General features: G+C 36.3%; 4 protein-coding genes across 13 annotated transcripts; 1 reads left to right on the plus strand and 3 right to left on the minus strand.

Moving 5' to 3' along the window:
- Positions 1 to 509: 509 nt before the first annotated feature.
- LOC125195864 (outer envelope protein 64, chloroplastic-like) lies at positions 510 to 8492 on the minus strand. Its single transcript, XM_048094130.1, has 13 exons — positions 8130 to 8492; positions 7457 to 7609; positions 7236 to 7360; positions 6064 to 6189; positions 5434 to 5613; positions 5180 to 5324; positions 4539 to 4707; positions 3692 to 3823; positions 3404 to 3604; positions 1905 to 2032; positions 1776 to 1827; positions 1055 to 1124; positions 510 to 886 (listed from the first exon to the last, which is right to left on the minus strand). Exons 1-13 carry the CDS (start codon positions 8330 to 8332, stop codon positions 804 to 806), a joined length of 1767 nt encoding a protein of 588 aa, XP_047950087.1. The 5' UTR covers positions 8333 to 8492; the 3' UTR covers positions 510 to 803.
- A 1556-nt stretch (positions 8493 to 10048) lies between these two features.
- LOC125196414 (protection of telomeres protein 1b-like) lies at positions 10049 to 14643 on the plus strand. Of its 3 annotated transcripts, XM_048094920.1 has the most exons (11): positions 10049 to 10268; positions 10348 to 10481; positions 10561 to 10753; positions 10955 to 11019; positions 11133 to 11221; positions 11879 to 12030; positions 12094 to 12160; positions 12344 to 12420; positions 12522 to 12580; positions 13933 to 14085; positions 14358 to 14643. In XM_048094920.1, exons 1-11 carry the CDS (start codon positions 10148 to 10150, stop codon positions 14562 to 14564), a joined length of 1317 nt encoding a protein of 438 aa, XP_047950877.1. In that variant the 5' UTR covers positions 10049 to 10147; the 3' UTR covers positions 14565 to 14643. The 3 variants fall into 3 exon arrangements, with proteins under 3 accessions (XP_047950877.1, XP_047950876.1, XP_047950878.1); XM_048094919.1 differs by having other exon boundaries at positions 11879 to 12160; XM_048094921.1 differs by lacking the exon at positions 10049 to 10268 and having other exon boundaries at positions 10362 to 10481; positions 10548 to 10753; positions 11879 to 12160.
- On the minus strand, positions 14584 to 17878 carry LOC125196415 (galactose mutarotase-like). Of its 3 annotated transcripts, none has more exons than XM_048094923.1 (6): positions 17678 to 17878; positions 17535 to 17584; positions 16911 to 17037; positions 16397 to 16501; positions 15688 to 16311; positions 14584 to 15006 (listed from the first exon to the last, which is right to left on the minus strand). In XM_048094923.1, the coding sequence occupies exons 1-5, from the start codon at positions 17778 to 17780 to the stop codon at positions 15689 to 15691; spliced, it is 1008 nt and encodes a 335-aa protein (XP_047950880.1). In that variant the 5' UTR covers positions 17781 to 17878; the 3' UTR covers positions 14584 to 15006; position 15688. The 3 variants fall into 3 exon arrangements, with proteins under 3 accessions (XP_047950880.1, XP_047950881.1, XP_047950879.1); XM_048094924.1 differs by having other exon boundaries at positions 14584 to 15028; XM_048094922.1 differs by lacking the exon at positions 14584 to 15006 and having other exon boundaries at positions 15536 to 16311.
- Positions 17879 to 18966: 1088 nt separating this feature from the next.
- On the minus strand, positions 18967 to 23340 carry LOC125192116 (putative pentatricopeptide repeat-containing protein At5g59200, chloroplastic). Of its 6 annotated transcripts, none has more exons than XM_048089577.1 (5): positions 23209 to 23340; positions 22921 to 22979; positions 20779 to 20874; positions 19838 to 19872; positions 18967 to 19757 (listed from the first exon to the last, which is right to left on the minus strand). In XM_048089577.1, exons 3-5 carry the CDS (start codon positions 20790 to 20792, stop codon positions 19045 to 19047), a joined length of 762 nt encoding a protein of 253 aa, XP_047945534.1. In that variant the 5' UTR covers positions 20793 to 20874; positions 22921 to 22979; positions 23209 to 23340; the 3' UTR covers positions 18967 to 19044. The 6 variants fall into 6 exon arrangements, with proteins under 6 accessions (XP_047945534.1, XP_047945533.1, XP_047945528.1 ...); XM_048089576.1 differs by having other exon boundaries at positions 18967 to 19766; XM_048089571.1 differs by having other exon boundaries at positions 18967 to 20874.
- Between the last annotated feature and the right edge of the window lie 531 nt (positions 23341 to 23871).

The following is a 23871-nucleotide window of genomic DNA, read 5'->3' on the forward strand; positions in this document are numbered from 1 at the left end:
AATTGCTATATGCTATATACATAGAGAGTTGCAATACAATTTGTATCAAATGAAGTAGTAATATAAAAGGGATAAACTCTTAACAATACATACTCCTACAATCATAGAAATACTGCAATAATTTTCAATACAAATTACACGAATAGGAAATTGCAAGATCCATTTCGGTGTATGAGGGAAGATTATGGAGTATCCAATTTGAATTTGAATCTTACCAATGTTACAGAAATCACAAGGCAAATTAGTCGACTTGCATAGCCAACTGGAACCTAATACTAAATGTTTACCATGTTTTGGGATACTTTCTTATTTCAAACGTGTGATTAATTAAAACATTAACTTCTAAAGGAAAGCCAGCAGGCCAATTAAGGGGAAAAAACACTAGTAGTTTCTACTTTCTAGCATGTTTAGTAAAAATTCAATAACTATATTAATTTTAAATGAATACTATCTTGTTTGAGAAAAATGATCATCACTGTAAGCGTATTAAGTATTCTCTACTTGCTATATAAATAATCCAACCTTTTTATTGTTGGCTAAGGCACAGCAAGGCCGAAAAAGTTTTGAGAATTATAGGCTGAAGACAACCCATATCTCAGATGAATAGTGTGGTGCTACAACAAAAAAATTAAATGGCGTATGCTACAACTAAAGAGTGGACTGTGTCTCTCGCTTACATGACAAAAAGGAGCTATCATTTTCGTAGAAAATTGGTAACTGGAAGCTGCTTGAATGAAACGAACTAACGAGTGATGCGCCGTTTACACAAAACATCTATAGGTAATTGAGGTATATCTGGTTAACTACTGAAATAACTTCCTCAGCCTGTCCAAAGATTGAGATGCTCTTTTGTTGTTTGGTTCAAGAACAAGCGCATAGCCAAAATCTGCAAACGACGAGAAAAGATTGAAGCAGAATAACGACCTAGTTCACTCTGATCAAAGTAGACCTTCTAATATTAAGCATCATTGATCTTGGAGTTTTTTCAAATAGGAAGCCTTTTTCGACAACTAATATTAAGTTCTGGCTTGCCAAATAATTAAAGTAGACTTACCTTCCATTGCTTCTTTATAGTAGCCCAACATTTCCCGAGCTGTTCCTCTCCTCAGATAGGACTTTACGTTCTGCAACGAGTCAACATGAATTGCAGGCATATCACAACCAAGGAGTAGCGTTGTGTTTGAAAGTGGCATATAAATTCAGGACTTGTTTAGCGAACGATGCAGCTATCAGTTAATCAAAATACACCATTGTGCCAATTAGATGGAAAAAGGACAAACCCAAATTTAAACCATAATAGTAAAAAAACACTCACTTAATAGTCGCATGAGATTTGTCATGTAGAGAATGCAGAAACAAGCCAAAGGATACAGGAGTATGAGAAAAGAGACAATACTTAATTTGATATAGAATGTCAAAGTAGCTAGGCAAAAGGGTCCATTGCTGTAATAAACCACACGATGCTCAATTGAATATCGAAGTTCTTTTTTAGCTTTTAGCAAACAAGTATCCTTTTGTTAATATCATGCTAGAGGCAAACAAACAATATCTGAACAATAGAACATTCAACCAATTCTATAACAGAGGTGTATGTTAATTAAGGTGAGAGAACATAAATATAATGGGTGCATGATAACACATAAAATGACAATGGCCACACTGAATAAATAAAAATTGACGTCCAAAAATAGCAAAAAATGATATTTTATATATACATTCACCAAAGACCAACTCAAGAAGGGATGTCGAGAAATTTAGAGAGGCAGAAAGCTGACCTTCTTATCGAGATCAATTGCTTGGCTACAATCTGCTTCAGCTTGAATGTAACTAATATAAACAACAAAGATATGCATAAATCTCCATGCAGAATAAAGAAAACAAAATGGCCATTTCAATTCAACTACCTTCCAATCTCCAAGTAAGCTGCGGCCCTGTTACTATAATAAGTTGCATTACTACTATTGAGCTTGATGGCTTCTGTATAATATCCAATAGCTCTCTGCCATTGTTTATCTTTGAATGCTTGATTTCCCTAAGATAAGAGAAGATTAATAAGATGTCAGATTCCTTTTTTACAAATAAAGCAGATGTATTGGCAAGTGATTTAAATTTTATTCTTTGGCAACCAGCAAATATCATACAGAAGGAGAAGAGAACAAAAGAAAACTCTCAATCCACTTTGCCAAGAAAGCGAATTTTATGGATGAGAAGTGAGAACTGAGGTTTGTCAGAGGTCATGGTACAAAATAGGGGAGAGCATATCAGGATACATTCATGCAATGGGTTATTAACAAAGTTGCAACATATAATCTGGTAATGCTAGAAGCATGAACTGTCTGTTCTCCATCAAAAACTCAAACAAAAAGGACCATCTAAGCAGTAACAGAACTTCTCATGTAACATGGATGAAAACACACCACTTGTCTGATTTTTTATGTAGACAAGATTAATCTCTACACCTATAGATGTTCAACAGATCTGAATTACCAGTTTCCCTTAGATCGCCAGAGGCAAAACCAAAACTGAAGTCTCATATTATATAGACCATCTTGGTTTTGGTTACAAAACCGCTGCTTATGGCAGTTCATATTTATTACCCCTCGCTCCACTTTACTTGGCGTATTTCTTTCATTGCAGTTAATTAGGAGAGTAAGATTCTAGTGTAAACATGTGTGGCCCACATATTTAATGTAGTGTAGTAAAATAATTACCCTAAAAGGAATACAGGCCAAATGAAGTGGCACGGAGGGAGAATTATGTTTCCTACATATTTTGTTTATATTTTCTAAAAGTCTGAACACAATAAATAAAATTGTATTATTTGAGACTTCTGAGCTAAAACAAAATGAATAAAGTAATGCGTTTGGATTTTGGAAATAAAGTTTAATTTTAGAATTTAATAATGATTTGAACCAGCAGTTACTAAAAATATGGTTACTTCATCTGTGCCGCTCATATATGATGATCAACTATCCTGGTCATAAATAATCCAGCAGTCAAACGATCAAATATCAGAATCCAAACTTCAAAAAAAGAATGCAAGCAACCTACAGTCAAACAACCAGCGCATGGTTTCTACAATACCCAAATCATTAGAGAAACTTGTCCAAAAGATTCCCAGTCCATTTGTGGTCAATGGTCTCCACACCATTGGCAACATTGGGTTCTAGTAAGAACCAACACCAGCTAGGAGTCATTGAGAAAAAGATAGCAACATCTGTAACTTAAACACCAGCTAGGAGTCATTGGGTCCATTTGTGGTCAATGGTCTCGAGATTTTTGGAAGGTCAGATAAGAAAAGTCTCATTAACTTAGGAATACCCAAGGAGAGCCAATAATTCATAAACAACCTGTCAAGGCAGTTAATGTCAGCATAGGAAAAAATATGTTACTTAGGATCTACCTTTTCTTTGGCAACATTAGCAGACTCTTCATTTGTCACAGCTTTACTAGATACTTTAGGTTTTGAGGCTGTATCAAGCTGTTCCTGTAAACATGTATACATAGACTGCACTGTATCTAGCAGAAACCTATCACCCCCGTGTCTGGCAAGAAGCGACAAAGAAACTGGGCACTTTTCGTGGAAGCCCAGTGGTACTGCAACCTGAAATGACAAAAAGAAACTCAATGTGGTAAGAATTATGTGCATGCCAAATTTACAAGTACCTAAGAAAGAGATAGGTAGATTAACCTGACAACAGCCTGACATAGTAGCTAAACTTGACAGGGTGGTTGCCTGAATCAAATATTCCTTAGAATGACTCTCTTTGGATTCAAGTTTTGCAGGACCAGGGGCAGTAGGAATAACTAATATTCCATCATCCTGTTTAGAGCATATTTTTTCAGTCAACAAGCATCAGATGGACAGTGGCACAATCAGAGATGTGATAAGTATCAAAATGACAACACTTATCTTGGAAAGTAATTGATTAAAGGAAGGATCTCTAGATTGAATCATAAAACCAAAGATACTTGTCATTTCAAAAGAGCAAATATAGCTAGTTCATTCTGACAGTATCAAGAAGACGTAAAATTAGTTTTTTCATGCTGATACTTCTTTGTTTATTAGTAACAACTTGATATTGTACGTGTATTATTCAATATACTCCCTCTGTCCGCGAATAGGAGTCCCGTTTTTCCATTTTGGTCCGTCCGCGAATAGGAGTCCCGGTTGATAATTACTATAAATAGTAAAGAGACCCCACATTCCACCAACTCACTCCACTCACATATCATTTAAAACTAATATATACAAGTGGGACCTCTATTCCACTATTCCACTCACTTTTCTTAACATTTCTTAAAATCCGTGCCAGATAGGAATGGGACTCCTATTCGCGGACGGAGGGAGTATCTACTAAAAACTAAGCATGGGTAAGCAATTAGTTCAAATAGCCACATAAAGCAGTAAACAAGGAAATGGAAAGAAAAGAGTATTAAGGAATTGTCCTGCAGTGTTCCAGTTGCTACTAGAAATATTAAATGACCACATCTAAAACTATATGATGTGAGATCAGAGATTATATTGAGTCCAGTACCTTTAAAAGGGTATCCATAGCAGAACGCAATTCGATCCTAATTGTGCGACATTTCTCAATGTCTGCATCACTCAAATCCGATGTTTCTCGTAATTGTGCTGAGATAACAGGATCCAGTGTAGGATTTATTGAGTTGATCCATTCGTTGTGATTTTTCCTGAACTCATAACTGCATATAAACAGGAATGTACTTTATTCAGGCCAAAAGGAGGATTTCCAGAATTGGCATATGTAAACCAAATCATGCGAACTTCACGACTTTCATACGACTCCATCATGAGATAAAGATGTTAAATATGCATAACATGAAACTAAAGACCTCCTGAGTCTTCAATGATAAACTAGAAGGCACAGACTACAGAAATTAGAGCACGGAGAAGGCACAAGGTGAGAATAAAAGGACATCAATCACATCAGTCGAAAACCTTGATTATCTTAAGTGTTAGTACTTTCTCCAATTTTAACCTTCAATAGCTACAGGGCGGACGCAAAACAAGAAGGGGGGCTGGAACTGTACTCAAATATATGCATCATGGACTGAAAGGTCCACATGAAAAAAAAATGAAGTAAATAATCTAAAAGAAGAAACTGAAACACATTAATTAAAGGTAGTACTATCTGAGCACTACCAATAATATTACCTTTTAATTACCTGCATGGCATTCACTAGCATTCTTAATGGAGAAGAATTACCATCACCATTTGCTTGAATGACACTGAATGTTTTTAAGCTTGGAACCTTCAATTTTATATAATCACTTAGATTTTCATGCCGTAGAACTTGTCCTGAAAGGTGAGCCTAATAAACAATCCAGGATAACAAACAAAGACAAAATTACTGAATGAATTCAAATGAAAAATCTTTACAACATTTGTTAAGAGAAAAAGGACATACTTCCATAAAGCTTTTCGATGGCTTTTGTCACCATCTGAGACCGGTCTGCAGGAACCTTTGTTAACTGAAAACAGTCATCAGCAATGACAAAAGTCCTTGGATTGCGTTGTGCAGCATATGGGACCTGCAGCAGCACATGACCAACACGACGAAGTACACTGGGATCCTTTGCAAACCAACCTACACAAAAAAATTATTGAGACATTTAACAGACAAGACGATATCCTTCCTTATGTTCTAAGTTTAAATGTATGAGAGGAGCTCTAATTCCTGAATGCAAATGGTCCTGAATTAAGTCCTAAACGAGAAAAATTAGCACCAGTACATTCGAAACAACTTCACCAGCAGTAAATAGTTCTCACTAACTTCACAGCATATGCCAATGCCGTCATGTTAAAGTATTGGAGAAGAACTACAAAGTACAGTGTTACATATAATGTCAATCACCCCAACCCCACAAGTGAAGTCATTTCCAAGAATTTTGCTATCGGCATATCAGTCAAACTAAGTCTCTTGAATATGCAAAATATAAGGGCAAGAAAAATCACTTCAATGATGTATAAAAGGAAAGTTTGAAAATAGCCAAACTGTTAATGGTAGGTATCTGGGTATAACATTGAAAGCACATACCAACTGTGTCAAGACTTTCTGAAACAGGAATTACCCCAGAAAGGGAGACGGTGCCATGAGATGGTCGAAAGCCCACTACGGCACAGTTTCCAGCAGGTAATCGCACGCCGCCATCAGTATCTATGCCTGTTACATTTCAAAGTTAAATATGCACAGTATCTGATATGGGCATCATTTTACATAACATTCATAAACAGTATAAGAGGAGTCAAGTTTACCAATTACCACAAGAATAATCTATACCATTGAAATCATCTGTATTTTTCATCAAACTTTGTACATAAACAGTAACAACCCACAACAGAAAACATACCACTAATCTCACTGCTAGACAAATTGGCCTATCAAAAAAATTTTAAGTCATCCCCGGAAATGAAGCATAATCACACATCTCTTTCACATAAGAAAAGGAACACCGTAGCACTGAAACCCAAAGTAATTTAAATACATATAACATTTGGTTCTTAGTAAGGTATCCTCTTCCCACTTAAATGAGTGATCCTGGTAATTTCTTTGGAATACTCTGGTTTTAATTTGATATTTATATTTATTATTTAAGGTACTGAACGAATTTACTAACATAAATATTACAAATTGCATACAAGCAAGAACATCCTATAAGTGAGATTGTGGCAAACTTTAGATGGTCAAGGAACAGATTCCAATACCATTAATCGTGAAACAAATTTCAACTGTTTTGAAGTGAAATATCATACTAGCAGCATTTAATATACGAAAAAATTACACACACAACATCAAGGAAAGGCCAATTTTTATACCATGGCTAAAAAAGCATGAAAACATAACATGACTCAACCTTCATCTCTAGCTGGTATATTTGAAATTTTGAACAGTATATAAACCCTTAAATCGAGATATGTATGCTCCAAATTTCCTTGTAAGCCTCTAACTTCCATGGTTTTAACTGACAACAACTACATTCACTTCATCCCACTATATGGAGGTGGGTCTTTGGTTCTACCACTCATAGCATCAGGTAAAAACTCATGCAATTGTGTTCACCAGCAGAGCTAGTTTTAAGTTCAAAGAAAAATTTGAAATCTATAATACTGATTAAAACATTAAACAACAGGATTAACGTGCAAGTCCACCAAAATACTGATAGGGGAGGCCAAGAAATAACATTAAAAAACTGTGAGCTATCGTCTCACCCAATGAAAACTCAACAAGTTTCGCAGCAACAGCAACAGCAGCACCACTCGAAGCTCCGCCTGGTACTCGTGCAGGTGCAGCAGGATTAGTTGGTGTATCGTAATGCTTGTTTTCTCCACTTACACTATTTTAACACAAGAGGAAGCTAGATATTAAAAGGAAAGGGAATGAAAGAAGTAGCCATAAATTGTATCTGAATATAATAAGGGTAACAACATACCCTAATGCCATATCATCCACAACAGTTTTCCCAACACATGTAGCACCTCCATCAACAAGTGCTGCAACCACAGGACATGTTCGGGTTGCAGGTTCATGAGTCCTGGACCAGTCTGGATTGCCAAACCCAGTAACAAGTCCTTCAACGTCAAATCTGAAAATAAATATAAAAAATTTAACTTTGGGTTTAATTGATCACATGCAAATCAATTATAGACTATCAGCAGCCGCAAACTTCTTCAGAAATAAGCTCAGATATTAAAGAGTCAAATCCCCGTGAACATGTTTTACATTCAACCTCCCAACCAAAATTTGCAAGAGAAAAGAGTCAAACCACAAACAACATTAAAGTATGACAATGGTAATCTTCAAACCACACCCTCTTTACATTGCATTTATTTCCAAGTACAGATTAGTTTTTGCTACTTATAAATAGCTATTTAAACTCACTACCAATTTTTAAACCAAATGATAAAAAAAAACCAACCCAATCCAAACAGAAACAACATACAGAGCTATATGTTCATATGTGTGTGAGTAATTCATAGTCCAGCTCATCAAAAAGGCAAATATCAGTATTACCCACCAAATCATCAACCAAGCACCCCAAGTGATCTCAAACCTCGGCAAGAATAATAAAGATACAGACGGTGAACTAAAGTAAAAATGCTCACACATCAGAAACCGCAAAAGAAAGGCCAGTAAGAGGGTGAGGAGCTTTGGGAGGGAGGGGTTGCGGCGGCGGCAAGAGCTGCAACCGCTCTATAAAGGCTCCAAAATCAGCCCTCACCGCCCGCTTCAGCTTCTTCGTCATAATCAATATCCCCGCAATCCCAAGCCCTAATAAAACCCACAAATTCGCTGATGAAGACGGCATTTTTGCAGATAAATCAGCTGATCAATTGTTGATGTATGTTGTGATAGCCCCCACCAAAATCAATACTACTATAAATTATTGAGTTGAGCGAGGATATAGGTGGAGACCTAGGCGAAAAGTGTGGGGATATTTGGAGTGTTCTGGGAATTTGAGATGAGAAATTGGCATTGGGGTTTATTTATCGTTGCCTCCAATATATTTTTCTTTTATATTTCTGGTGAAATTAACTATTCACACTTCACACCCAATTTAGTTCGTTTACTATTCAATCCAATAGTAACTCAGGTCACTGATAATTATTAGATTGGAATCATGTAAAATTGGATATACATAAGTTATACAATAATTTAATTTATTGTTTGGTATAAATTTTTATTTATGTTTAAATTGTGAATAGAAATATAGTCACTAGTTACTCACTCAATTGCTTTCTTCGAAGTATATGATAAAATAAAACCAAGGCTTTCACGTTCATCGATTGCTTTGTACCACTTACAAAAATGACATTCATTTCTCTCACGAATAAATATATAACTTTGATGTGGATCCATGTATTTTATGATCCATTTCCCAAGGATTACCCATTTAATGATGCTTGATCTAACTATTTTTGTGAGATTGATTTTCAATTTATCAACACAACACAAAAGATAATAAAGATCCAACCAACAAAAATTGAATCTAAACAAGAATGAATCGAAGATTAGGAATGGAAAACATGTGTATAAAGATGAGATAAGAGAGCTACAACCATAGGACCTTAACCAAAAAGATGGAGATAACCCTAGGCAACTTTCATTAGCTCTATCACCCCTTGGCTCCACTACTCAATGGATACACTCCATTGATGCATACCTCTACTTGAATCAATCAAAGATAGAAACAAGCAACCTTCAAGGAAGGAATTGGATACAATCCTCAAAGAGGAAACTCTCTAGGGTAGAAACTTTAATTCAGCAAAAACCTAAGGAAAAGAAATGACATCAAGAGGTATTTATACTATGGGTCCAAAAATAGAAAGTTGGCCCACAAAATCTAAAAATCGGCATAATCGCCCGGTCGGGCGTTTTTCACATGCCAAAATGCCCGGCCCGGGCGTTTTCCCTGTCCCCGGGCGATTTTCACAAGCGAAACGCCCGGTCGGGCGTTTTTCCCGAAGCTCCCGGCCTTCTCTGCGCGACTTCCGTAAAACCGCCATAACTCCCTCATTCGGACTCCGATTGGGATGTGCAAGATACCCACGCGAAGCCGTTTCCAAGACGAAGACAATGGTGGTGGTTTCATAGCTTTTGGATGTCATCTCAATAGGACGATTTCTAGTTGAATCTAACTGTAGTTGAAATCCTTGACGCACGGCTTCCATGATCGTATCAAACTTTCTCAAAATTTGTGACGATTCAGGATGAACCCACTTTGTTATAATGATACTAGTTGTATCTAAATCGAAGGTCACGATCATCGGCGCTACTACCGTAATTCAACTGTTCTATGTTTGAGATAATTAGGGGTTTTGCCGAGAGGAAATAAAGAGAAGTAGGGTTTTTGTGGAAAGAGAGAAAGATAAAAAAGAAATAAACTTGACATCCGATTTTATTGGTTGAATAAATTAATTTAAGTGATGCTTTTAAATTTATTGCAGATTAATTATGTTGTCATCTCTTTCTTTATTAACTTAACATGATTTATTTATACACGAGAAAAACAGAGAAAAGCATGGAGATGGAGTAGAGAAATGGGCGGGAATAATTTACTTTCATAACTGCCAATCACCACGCGATTGAGCAGACGAAAGCTAGGGTTTCGATTTCGTGCAACATGAGTGTTGCCGATTACACATTTATGAAAATTGGTGACGCAGTATCTTGCATTAATCAGCGAGTCAATCTCATCGGTGTAGCAGTCGACACCACTCTTCCGAAATCTACTAAAGGAACTGGTAATTCCGAATTTTCCCACCTTTTTCACATTTCTCAGAAATCATGGGGCTCATGTGTCTTTTTTGGTTGCTTTTGAAGACTGTTTTTGCGCGGTAAGGATCATAGATGAGTCGCTGCCAAGTGGGATTCATATACATTTTTTCGCTCCAACTATGGAGGACCTCCCTGCAATTGAGAATGTTGGAGATATAGTTCTGGTTTATCAAGTTGTGGTAAACGAATAACCTCTTATTCTCTCTCTCTCTTCTCCCCCCCCTGATTTTAAAGCTTTATAGCAGCTAATTTGTGCAGATATCAACTAGGCCTGACGGTGTTTATGCTATGTTCAACAAGAAATTTTCATCGTTTGCATTATTCGAAGGAAGAGGCTCTAGTATTAAAGAACTTGTGCCTTATCAGATTTCAGCAAGATATGAACCTAGAGAGAAGGATAAGAAGGTCATAGTGGGGTTAAGGAAATGTTCATTTGGTGAAAGAATTATTGGTACAAAGTGCCTGCCATTGCTTTACTATAATCACTCAAAACATTTTTTTTATGTTTGATAACTCCGTTATTATAGGAGGCTATTATGTTTTTGTCACAAGCTTGTTATATTTTATGCGACGATTTTCTCCCAAGTTTCGTGAACTTGGAGATATATATGCTGCTTTATGTTGTTTTTATACATGTATGCTTGCTAGACAGGCTTGTATAAGACATTTTTCCTGAGAGAGATCAAAGAAGGCGAACACTTCAATGTGGTATGCAAGGTAGTTTGAAATGCTGTAGGACTTACATCCCCTGGTTTCAGAGAGTTGGAGTTCATCTTTGGGATTGAAACATGTGCTAATATTTATCTTTTGCTCTTTGACCACCATGTTAGATTTTGCATACTGCTCAAGTGAAGGAGGATGAGTGGATGCTCTTTATTTGGGATGGAAGTGACACACAACCTGTTTCTGTTGAAGCTAAGTCAGTAGTATTTATCTTCTCTTGTCTGTAGTTAGGAACTGAATTTTTTCCGCTCTATCTTGTTCAGTTGACGCAGAAACTATATACTTTAGTATAACTTTAACTCTGAATCAAATGAGTACAAAAGGTATCCCCCCTGTGCATGTGAATTGGATATGTGGCACTTGTAATTGTATCCCTCTTTTGTGTCAGTAGACCAAGGAGCTGTATATATTTGATTATGTCATTTAACTGAATACTATTTGATTATAATGCGTATCCATTCTAATGTATGTGACACCTGAGGATTAGCTATAGTGCTTTTAAGTCATTGTTGATAGTTGATTTGTGGTTTGGGAGTTAAATTTGATTGAGTATTAGTTAGTTACTTAATCTATGGAACTTGTGCTGAGGAGGAGCCCTGCCCAGTTTATCATCTTTTGCACTATGCATTTAGAAAAAATAAACCTATGAAATGCATACAGATATTAAGAAGGAATAGATATTTACTCTTGATTATGCTGTCTGAAAAACTTCTGAGAGGCATAATGCATAATCAAGATTGAGCAAAATGCATTTTATGTCATATTATGATTATAATGAGAATCCCTATTAACTTAAGGAACCAAACCATAACCATGAACTAAAATCCTTTGCTCTTGTGGTCTGCTATTTCAGATATGAAGACGAGATGCAAAATCCACTACCTTTAATGTTGGAACCTGCTCCATTATCAAGAGACATTCTATGCACCTTTCCAGTTGTTGGAACAGTCTTGAGGATGGTTATTGATCAAGGCCAGGAGAAGCTTGGCATTAAGTTTATTAAATGTAACAGATGGATGAAGTTTATCAACATAAGATTTGAAGTTCATGCTGCTTTGTGGCGTGCAGTGTTGACACCCACCTCTAAGCTCTGCTACTTGCCCGATGATGACTACAGTGTTATGAATCGTCAAAGGTCATAAACTTAATATAATAGCTGCGTTTGGTTGATCATCTTTCCAAATATAGTAATAGCAAACCAATCGTTCATATTTTCTTTGTTTGATATTTCTGAGTCACCCTTAACCAATATCCCATGTCTACTCATAAGGTTATATCTTTGTTTTTCGAGTAATAACTAAAGGCATGTGTAAATCAGGATTTACAAGGAGCGTGTCTCTACCCAAAATGGAAGGATGCCCTTCACATGTTTGTATTGGCCCTCTTCCATAACAGGTCTTGTTGCTTTGAGTATATGATGACTTTGTACTTTCTGTTGTCAATAATGATGATGCGTATTGCATTGCATGCTTACTACTTAAATTTTTTGAAATCAGAGACCAGCCATCCTGATGCGAACTTGGTAACATTGATGGATGTCCTAACTTATCCTGAGGTACCCTTTCTTATGTGATTTCTCAACCTACCTATCTGCTGTTACTCAACATATCTCTGTCATTACATATGTGGTGGATACTGGATAAACACCCATACAGGAATATTTCCTTCGTGTCAATTTGAATTGGTTAGTGCAGTTCCTTTATGAAAAAAAAAACATGCTCTTCCTCCCAAGTCGTTTGTCATTTGACATGCTTCTTTGTTATTATTTCATCCACTTCCTTTGACACCTCACCTTCTCTGTTAGAAGTTTTATTACATTTATTGTTTGGTCATATTTAATGTTTAATTGGTTTTTACTTATATTTTTGTGCAGCTTTATATTACTCTCTCCGTTCGCCATTAGGAGTTATGGTCACTTTTGCGCACTCGTTTTGTAAAAATAATAATAAATAGTTAAAGTGGAAAAATGGTAAAGTAAGAGAGAAAATAATGTTCACAAGAGTCTTCTCATCATTATTTTTTCTCTCTTATTTTACCATTTCTCCACTTTAACTATTTATTACTCCATCCGTCCGCCATTAGGAGTTCCGGTCACTTTTCCGCATTCGTTTTGTACTTTTGTAAAAATGATAATAAATAGTTAAAGTGGAGAAATGGTAAAGTAAGAGAGAATAATGATAAGAAGACAACAATATTTTCTTTTACTTTACCATTTCTCCACTTTAACTATTTATTACTTTCTCCGTTCCGCGGTAGTTGAGTCATTTTTTTTTCTGCACTCATTTTAGAAAAATGATTATAAATAGTTAAAGTGGAGAAAAAATAAAGTAAGAGAGAGAATAATGTAGATAAGACTCTTATCTACCTTATTCTCTCACCTACTTTACTCTCTTTTCATTTTAACTATTGATTATCATTTTTGCAAAACGAGTGCAGAAAATGAAATGACTCAACTACCGCGGAACGGAGGGAGTATCTTTTTTACAAAACGAGTGCGCAAAAGTGACCGGGACTCCTAATGGCGGACGGAGGGAGTATCATTTTTACAAAACGAATGCAGAAAAGTGACCGGAACTCCTAATGGCGGACGGAGAGAGTATCATTCTATTTTATACTATAAAATGATTTAATGCCTATATCTATGCTGCTATTATCTGGTGTCAAGGTTGAACAATGTTAAAACTGGATATGTGATATTCAGCTGAGCTGACTGCATTATTATTTCTTTTTAATTGGTCTGAATGCGACATTTTTGTACACAATATAAATGAATATGAGGGAATCCTATCATACATACATTACTAGTGACTTACGACTGAATAGGCCTTTATGTATCACTTAACAACTTGAATCACGAAGGTCATAGGGCTTGCTGCCGCTTTCAACTATTGATTTTGTGCATTGCAGGTTACATATAAATTTAAGTGTTTGGTCAGGGTTGTTGCATTAGTCCCGTGGAGGCCAGAGGATTTCCACTCGCCTAGTGGAGTTTACAGATTGCAGCTGACTCTGGAGGATCCGACTGCAAGAATCCATGCTTTTCTTTTTGACAAGGATGGGGTAAAATGATCTACCTTTGAAATATCTATTTTAGTTGTATCGTTCTCATTCGATTTCCAACGTGTAAATATTGTCACAAAAATGTCATGGAACACATTTTCCAGTATTGGAAAATTGATGTGTCCACTCTTGAGACGTGGTCCACCTCGAGTACAGAAAATGTGTTTGAGAACATTTTAATCATGGCATGAATAATAGTATAAACATAACTACTCTTCATTTGTGTTCCTTTAGAAAAAAACTGAGTCATTTGTGTTATTTTTGGTGTGCAGGACAAGTTTTTTGAGAATTGCGAGTCTGTTGATGCACTAACTAAGATACGGGACGTGTTGCTTGGAGTAAATAGAGATCCGACGGGTGAGTATGTTACCAGAGATCCACCATGGATACAGTGTTGCCTCAAGTCTTATTATATCGATAGTAATGATGTTTGGGGCAGTAGAATTTTTGGGATCTTTGACACTACTTGTATTTGCTGATCACGGCTGTATAGAATGTTTCTAATCAATTGGGTTCATACATTCGCTTTCCCTAGAAAAGAAAATGACATTTGAGGTCCTTGCTTCATGGCCTTAGTTCGTACATTCACATTGTATTATCCAATTACTTAGTCATATAGTGTAAACTTTCAAGGTTGAACCATACGGCAGCGGTTGTGCTCTCTTTCGACATTTCCTGCAAAACTTTATTGGCGAGAGACAAAATAGTTGCGTTGTGTGCCTTCTCCATGATCTCAACCCTCTTGATGGTGGTCTTATAATCACCTTCTACCACATTCTACTCCCAGGATCGGTCTTTAAAGCATCCACACACCATTGTTGCACGAGCATGGCCTTCATTTTGATGCACCAAAGGCTGAAGTTGTGTTTGCCTTTGAACTTCTCAGCGTTGAACCTTGTTGTCGCCATTGATTCGTTTCCCCTATTCCCACAAACGTGCCAAACTGTAAAAGATTATCGAGATTGATCTATTGTGAAAAGAAATGCAACGACAAGAATTTTACGTGATTTGATCTTAAATGATCTACATCCATGAACAAGAGATATTACACACTTTTATTTATCAATCTTCTTCGTCACACAAGATAACAATGCAGTAAAAATCGATTCAAGATTCATTCTACAAGAACTGCAAGCTTGTACCTTCTTTATCACTAATGGTTAAACTAATCACTCGTGTTAACCAATCTCCAGCTACAATGCAACTGATTTTATAGCTACTCAAACTACAGCATTTGTTTTCCAAGCAGCTCCTACTTTCAAATTAATTTTCTACTAGTCTCAAGACTCTCAAACAATGTCTAGTTTTGTCACTTCTAAGTTAGCTAACTTTATTTACCTATATTGATATAGTAGTAGTATTATTACACTTAAATATTTACGTTAAATATCTACATGCAGTTCAAATATTATATATCTTGCTATTACAAAATGAAGCAGAATAAAAAGGCTAAGCAAACTGAAATTGTCAAACTTGATCACTCAAAATCCCAGATAAAAAATAGAGGCCATATGTACTGATGTAGGAGTACTACTTATTTTAGTACTTATAGCATAACTCTGATACTAATAAGGATTAAAACTATGATACAATTGAACGTACCCTACTCGGTTGAGAATTCAAACACCATACTATGAATGTACTTCTCTCCCGGTTGGACGACAACGGTAGGGAAGTTTGGCTGGTTGATGGCGTTCGGAAATCCCTGCGTCTCCAGACAAGCGGCCGAATGCTTTCCATACACAGCACCGCCTTTACCAACAATTCCGCTCACGTAATTTGCAGTGTAAAACTGCATACCAGGAGCATTGGTCCACAGATCAAGAGTCCTCGAGCTAGCAGGATCCTTCAACTTTGCAGCGTGCTTCAAGCCTGATTTTTCCTCCCCGCAGTCAAGAACATAGTTGTGGTCGTAGCCTATACCAACCTCGTTGATACGGCTGCCAATCTTGTTTGCAGTAGTGAAGTCGAACGGCGTGCCTTTGACAGGCATGATCTCACCGGTTGGAACAGTGTTCTGATCTACGGGAGTGATGTGATCCGCCCATATCTGAATAGTGTGATCTAGAACTGTTCCAGATTCATGACCGGCTAGATTCCAATAGGTGTGTTGTGCAAGGTTGATTGGCGTTGCCTTATTCTTCGGCACACCTTCCATGTCGAGCCTCATTGTAGTCTTGGATGTGAGCGTGTACGTTGCGCTGAAAGAAACATCACCTGGATAACCTGCATTGCAAATGATCAAATAAGTGAATGTACGTGTGCTTATCGAGGTAAGAAGTTTAATGCAGTTGACTAATGCATTTGTTACCTTCTTCCCCGTCGAGACTGTCATACTTAAAGGTGATTGATGGTGTATCACCCTGCTTATATTCAGCCACTTCCCAGATGACCTTATCATATCCCTTGTTCCCACCTTCATGAAAAAATGCAGTATCGCGAAAAGAATAAAATTAAATCAAAACTTGAAATTTCTAGTTGGATTAAAGAAGTCCACAGTTCCACGTTATTTTATATAATTCCGTTCAACCAGTAAAGTTACAGGTGGGGAAATGTCCTCTTGTTATAAAGTTAATGAGCCTAAAATCTAAATAGAAGAAATAAAAATTCAATGGTCCGGACAAATTGCCTCGTGGTGTGTCCAACCAATCACAATTGCATAAACCACTTCTCTCCTTTTTTTTTATATTTTTCTCTGCAATTATGATGGTTAGACACACCACAAGGCAATATGTCGGACCCTGTAAGGAAGCACGGTATGGCATTGTATCTTCTAGTAGGACATCTATATGTGATAAAGTAAAATAGATGGTGAGGATGCATACCATGGAGACTGTTGGGTCCATTGTTAATAGGCAATGAATACTCGACTCCATTGAGTGTAAACTTCCCATTTCTGATCCTATTTGCCACCCGACCCACAATACACCCAAAGTAAGGAGAATCTCCTTTCTGCACATAGCCAAAAAATAAGAAGAGGCACACAACATATCCTAATTGGGACTGATAAAGTATAACTAGAAACCCTAAGGCCATTCTTGGCATGATGGAATGGAATGAAGATAGCAATGAAATGACAATTTCTTTGCATTGTCATTCTATTTTCTACTTCATCCCTAATAGAATGTAAGTAGGAATCACATTTTATTCCATCATACAAAGAAGGCCTAATATAGTTAACTAGGGCGGATGCACAAATAAAAATCATAGTGATAAATAAAAGAAGCATATAAAAAGTTCAAGTAAGGAGAAGCACCTTTCAGGGCAAAAGCAATTCAAAGTCAATCACAAAACTTTCATTTCACACACAGAGATTCTCAAACACAGAACAATAATAGGTATCTTCAAATCCATGACGCAAGCATTCAAAATCACATATATAAAGACAGGATCTTGACATTAGTTAAAATTGAATTTGAACAGTATGATTTGTATGCTAAATCAGTGACCTGATATGGCTCAATTGTGTCAAATCCAAGAACTACATCGGCCAATTTGCCTGTAGCAATCCAAAACCAAAACCATCAATACAAAATCACTTGAAAAGAAGAAAAAGATTAGATTTTTATTCCAAGTGAATGCAGAAAATTACCATGTTTGTCAGGTACAAAGAGAGAGGTGATGGTGCATCCATAATTGGAGACGATTACACGCATAGAGCCATTGTTAAGTTCAAAAAGCTTGGCCTCCGCCATTAGAATTCCGAAAATTGACTCTGTTTTGGTTGAGTTGCATTGACTACAGATAAAATAAGTTGGAGAGTGAGGGGCGGACAATTCGGCAGTGGAGTGGAAGCTGGTTGACCAATATAATCATATGACTGATTTCGACTTTTAGTAAATCCACAGCACTAATATATTTTATCTGCTGATAGATATTTTATTCCTCCAATCTATTTTTAGTTATAGTAATCTATTTTTTTAAAATTTAAAGTAATATATTACATCCTCCTTTCAAATAAAATACACGAGTTTTTTAAAAAAATTTAACCAATGTGTTACAACCAAGTAAATATCACATAAACTTGCACAACATACGTTTTTTTAACATAAATTGGTATTTACGTCTAATATGAAAAAACGTTTTTCAAGTATAGAGATAATATTGTTTATGTTTTATACACCAACGCGTTTTATAATCGTTCATAATAAAAAGGATAATAGTCAATTTTTATTTTTTACATATATAATGCATGCGTTTCATTTTTAATGGTAGACTTTTTGACTTTTTGTAACTATCATTAATTTTAATATAATAATGATCAAGTTATTATATAAATTTAAATTTAATTACAATGGCATTCTTGTTAATTTTCACAAAAATTCCCTTCTATATGTCTTAAATAATGCATGTCCTTCTGTAGCAAAACTAACTTGATGAGGCAGTTTACTCATTTTTGGTAAGCTTTGAATTCTGAGTTCTATTGATTAATGTGATGAAGTACCTGGAGTTTACATAATTCAAATATTGATTGTTGTTATTTTCTTGCAAGAGGATGAGACAGTGAAGAAATCATGTGAGGAAGAAGAGTGTGCTGGTTGGTGAGAGTACGACTACGAGCGATAGAGAGGTTGAATTTTTTGAAATATCTATATTCTGGATATACATATTTTAGCTTAATGTTAGGCATATGACTACAACCAATTAATGTGTTTTTATTTGCTTATTTCTAATAAATTTTGTTGCATATTAAATTGTTGTTATATATACATATTCATTTCTGTTTTTTGTGTGGTGTATATATTGCTTTGTGTTTGTAAATTTAGTTTAATGAATTTAAAACAAATTAAGAGTCAAATTGCATCGGTCTAACCTTATGAGGAAATTACTATATCAGTTGCTAAAATTGCGAAGTGTACAACTACTCTTGTGGCTACTAGGTTTATCTCAATCTTGATTCTTGACATTTTATTACCTTATCTTGAAAAATGAAATGTTATGACAGACATGTAGTAGTTACTAAGTAGTGCTGTCATCATACTCATACAATGTTGTAGGACATGATACACCACTTAGTGAAAGATCAAGAATCTTACAAATATCGCCTGCCCGAGGATGCAAAACATCACCAGCAACAAACTCTTCTACAATCCCGTCAACTTCTACAGCGCTGCAGCCCGGTTTTTTCCTCATTTGTTTCGTCTCAATCTGTCTCCTAACCTTTTTTGCTTCATGCACCCAACCAGATTCCCGGTACATGTTATAAGCCAGTGCATGGATCCCGTAATCAGCAATTCCCTTATCAGCTAGCTTTATCCACAATCTATTCCCAATATCGACCTTCCCATGAATCCTACATGCCCCCAGCAGAGCTCCCCATACATTACCATCCCCTTCCCCAATTCCATGGATGTTATCTTCAATAAATTTCTCGGCTTTCTCTATCTCACCTGATCTGGCCAAGAGGTCTACAACACAGGCATAATGCTCGACTTTAGGCTCAATCTTGTAGATTCTTGTCATGCTCTCAAACAGAGATAGGCCCTCTTGGACCATCCTAGCATGAGTACAAGCAGTGAGGACAGCAACAAATGTAGCGTCAGTTGGTCGGGTCCCACTCAGAACCATGTCATTAAATAGTTTGAGTGATTTCTTAGCATCTCCATGTAGTGCCATTCCAGATATGATAGAATTCCAGGCTCGGCAGTCCTTTTCTCGAATCTCTTCAAAAACTGTTAAAGCTAGATGCACACAACCGCATTTTGAGTACATGTCAACCAATGCGGTAGCTAGAATAGGATTGGAGACGTACCTGCATTTCTTGGCATACGAGTGTATCCATAAACCCTGCGATAATGCACCAAGATGAGCGCATGCAGTAAGTGCACTCACCAGAACCGACTCATTAGGCTTCAAACTCAAGTTTTCCATTGTTTTATACAAGCATAATACTTCTCTGAAATCACTTTTCCGTGAATATGCTCCAATTATTGAACTCCAAGATATCACATTCCTCTCTGGCATCTTATCAAACAATTCTCTCGCTTTCTTAGTGTCTCCCATTTTACCATAACCGTCGACCATTGCGGTCCACATAACCACATCTCTCACTGGAATTTCACCAAACAACTCTTCTGCTGTCCCCATGTCAAGATTTAAGGCATAGAACTCAATCAAAGCGCTTGCAATAAATAGGTCAGAACCAAATCCTAATTTAAATATATTAGCATGTACCAATAAACCTATACGCTCAAACTCCTGTGAAACCATGGAACAAGCTTTGACTAGAGGTGTAAAAGTGTAGTTATTCTTGATAAGTCCATCTCTCATCATATCTTTGTAGCACAAGATGGCCTTTATGGGTTGATTGGATTGCACATAGCCTCTAATTATAGTATTGTACTGAAAGGTAGTATGGGACCGAAGGTTTTGGAATATAACACAAGCATATGAGAACAAGGTAATGCTAGAGGAGCTGGCTGCATCTGAGAGGAGAGAGGTAAAAGTGGCCGTGTCAGCTGAGAAGGGGCATTTCACAAGTTTGGCATGGATAATTTTGAGCTGATTAAGAATTTTGCAATGTTGAGTGAGGAATTTTGTGTCTGTTGGGAGTCTAAACCCAACGCCTCTTTCAATCATTTGAAAGTGTCTTTAACCATACTTGCTGATTTTATACTGATGGGAGGTACAACTTAACAATTTGGAAAGTAAGGCTAATGTGACTTTGCTGTTTTATCTAAGAGGGGTTCTCACAGGTCTAACAGCATTTATGATCTTGGTCTTCACTATCATTCTTGTTTCCTTCCAGATCATTATTGTGATTTGCTCTCTTTCTCCCTCTGCATCATCCTGTAAAATATTTATTCAGACTAGCATAAGTCAATCTGTAATAAAACCCACTCACATATCTCCCAAAATTTTCAGAACCATCACAAGGACTATTCTTTAGAAGATTTCCCCATTGCCATTGATAGGGTAGTTTACAAATTAATAAAAAAATATTCATACTGTCATTGCACTCTGTTCAATTCAAAGTTTACCAGGGATATCAATAATTTAAAAGAAAACAAAAAACGAAAAGAAGGAATAAGAAAGGCAAAATCCATACACCTAGAGTCTATATCCATTGATGGCAAAGGAAGTGCGTAGCAGTCTAGAAACAGTAGTAATTGATTAGCCAACCATGTTTTCACTCTTCATATTATAGTGCTAGCACAAACCAACGTGCTTTATGGATGTTGCCTCCACAAGTAACTAGCTATATCCGAGGTGCTTTCTGGTTATAAACAAGAATGTGAAATCTCAAAGTGTCTATCGATTATAATACATTACTTAAACTGACGTAAAAAAGAGACTGAAAATACAACGCTTTGTTGCGCGAGAACTAACTGTAGGATAATAATGGTGAAATGCCAGATAGAAGCTAGGCCTTAGTTCTAAAGTAAACTGAAATAAGCTGGCACGGCCCCATGCCAAGTTTTGAATATCCTAGCCTTATAGAGAAATAATCATGCACCGAACTAGCACTAGAAACTCAGCTCGATAAGGAATCACAGTCACCTTATGAACTGAAACTCTTGATCTTTATCTGCCACACTTTTAGTGATGAGGAGATGCAAGGGATGATAGAATAATTCTGATCCTTGTACTGCTTTTAGAAATTTAATGATTAGAAAACATCATCACCTCCTAGCTAGGTGGGTAGAGAGCTCCCTTTTGGATGAGGAAATATGAAGATTGATATCAAGAAAAGAATTATCATTATTTCATATAGAACAAGTGATTCTCATCCTTGAAAATCCCAACAGGTTTACTATCTCATGAGGCATGAATCAACCTTCTAGCTCCATTTCCATCCAATCTTTAGGATGATAACAAAATATTACATTTACCAAATTTCTGAATTGATGAGAGCAATTTTCTTTAGTAAACCTGTGAATAACAAATACTGAATCCATCTGACAAGCATTGCCAACTGTAACATAATATTACGGAATAATGTGATGGCAATGCTCTTATTTGTTTCAATTAATTTAATGATTACCAGGAACATTTCGTTAACAAAAGAAATCAGGGAACTATGCTTATCCTAGTTCTCAAAATCTGACCTAACAGCAAACCAAAATGTGTACCAGCAAACTGCAGAGACAACAAAACTGCAATAACAAAGCAAGCGACAAAAGGAAGGAAAATTTAATTTGCAAAACTCATTTGGTGACTTTGGGATTATAACTTATGACACCACAACCAAGATAAAACCAAAACCAAATTTGTGCACACAAATTTGTGAATAAAGGTTGTAAAAACTTGGGTATAAATTATTGTCCCAATGTTTGCCACATACAACATATATGGCTAAATGTAATCATCATACTCCGAGTCGGGTATCTTAGAACCTCCTACCAGGGCTAAGCGTAAATGACATTTTCAAATCACCTGTTTTTTGGTTAAAGAACTCTGTGTCACATATTGTGGACACTTAGGAAACACCACATGCGAATTTTGGAGTGCCACTTCATAATCCAGAATATTTATGTTGGGACACAAATGTCAATTTTCCGAATCATTGAATACTTTTTGCAATTATGCTTAACGTGTCTATTGTCAGTGACACGCATTGATCAAATAAACGATAATTATCGTAAAACGCTATATATTCATGTAGCAAAAAGAAAATAAAGCGGCAAGCTGCATCAAATTGAGTCCCATAGAAGAATTAATCATAGGTTGTGAGAATTACAAGCACAAGTCATCTTCTTCTTTGACAAACTGATAGCAAGTATGGAACCACCTAAGAGGCAACTGATCTTCTACTTCCTCAGGTGTATGAAACGCAAGCTAAAAACAATTGAACATAGTGCAAGATTTCGAATTCAAGAGCATAAAATAACTGACCTATGAAAGAGGATGGTTATAGAGACCAGTTCGAGTGGGCATTTATTCAAACATATGAGCTGCATAACAAAAAAATCAAACGGGTTTCAAACCAGAGTCTGTCTGCTCCCACGAGTGTTGAACAAATAATTGGAATAATTTACAGTTCAATTGATGAAATGAGAGACAAAATTGGAGAAAGAATGGGAAGTGAATACAAATAATATAACGATAATCAAGAGTAAATTCTTTTATAGTTATAAAAAATAAAAAATTGAAAGAAAAGTGTATAGAAAATAAATTAGCTACCTTAACCGTGAGAGATATGGCCACGGCTGAGATAACTGCCGAAGGCAGGCAGCGCGGGGCGGAGGCGGAGGCGATAGATAGACTGGTGGGAGTGACGCCATTTGTGTTCTACTGTATACTCCTTCTGTCCGGGATAATTCGGGTCACTTTGATCGGACACGGATTTTAAGAATTGTAATGTAGGTCCTGCCTTTATATATTAGTTTTATAATAAAATATGAGTAAGAATAAGTTAGTGAAATATGTGGTCCACTACCAAAAATAGTAAAAGTGAAGTAGGACAAATTATACGGCACGGACCGAAATGAAAAATTAAGTCGAATTATCCAGGACGGAGGGAGTAATAGATTTTCTCAATTTTGACAAAAGGTCAAAAGGATTTGTTTTTTTATTCTTTATCTTAAATCTGGTTTGCATAACTCAAAAGTATAAATGTTGTACACTAAATTAGGTTCGTTTAGTTTTGACTTCTGAGTAAATGTCAAAATGGGTACTGAACATAACACCCTTTTATGATTTTGGTCCTAAATTTTATCTTTTAAATTTTTTGATTCTCAATATTTCAATTCAGATCACAATTGGTCATGGACTAACGGTTCTATTAAAAACTAACGGTCAACGGATTTAATCTCGATTTTGACCAAATTAGACTTTTAATTCTGA

The sequence above is a fragment of the Salvia hispanica genome, chromosome 6 (assembly GCF_023119035.1).
Source record: "Salvia hispanica cultivar TCC Black 2014 chromosome 6, UniMelb_Shisp_WGS_1.0, whole genome shotgun sequence".
NCBI classification, from domain to species: domain Eukaryota; kingdom Viridiplantae; phylum Streptophyta; class Magnoliopsida; order Lamiales; family Lamiaceae; genus Salvia; species Salvia hispanica.

Coding starts and splice junctions, on each gene's coding strand:
- LOC125195864 (XM_048094130.1), bottom strand. CDS start 8,332: ATGCCGTCTTCATCAGCGAATTTGTGGGTTTTATTAGGGCTTGGGATT. Junction 6,190..7,235: donor ACTTGTTGAGTTTTCATTGG/GTGAGACGATAG, acceptor GAAATGTAACAG/GCATAGATACTGATGGCGGC. Junction 887..1,054: donor CTATAAAGAAGCAATGGAAG/GTAAGTCTACTT, acceptor CGTCGTTTGCAG/ATTTTGGCTATGCGCTTGTT.
- LOC125196414 (XM_048094919.1), top strand. CDS start 10,148: ATGAGTGTTGCCGATTACACATTTATGAAAATTGGTGACGCAGTATCT. Junction 10,482..10,560: donor TTCTGGTTTATCAAGTTGTG/GTAAACGAATAA, acceptor TAATTTGTGCAG/ATATCAACTAGGCCTGACGG. Junction 11,020..11,132: donor ACTTCAATGTGGTATGCAAG/GTAGTTTGAAAT, acceptor CCACCATGTTAG/ATTTTGCATACTGCTCAAGT.
- LOC125196415 (XM_048094923.1), bottom strand. CDS start 17,780: ATGGCGGAGGCCAAGCTTTTTGAACTTAACAATGGCTCTATGCGTGTA. Junction 17,038..17,534: donor ACACAATTGAGCCATATCAG/GTCACTGATTTA, acceptor GGCTATGTGCAG/AAAGGAGATTCTCCTTACTT. Junction 16,502..16,910: donor TGGACCCAACAGTCTCCATG/GTATGCATCCTC, acceptor TTTTTCATGAAG/GTGGGAACAAGGGATATGAT.
- LOC125192116 (XM_048089571.1), bottom strand. CDS start 20,664: ATGATTGAAAGAGGCGTTGGGTTTAGACTCCCAACAGACACAAAATTC.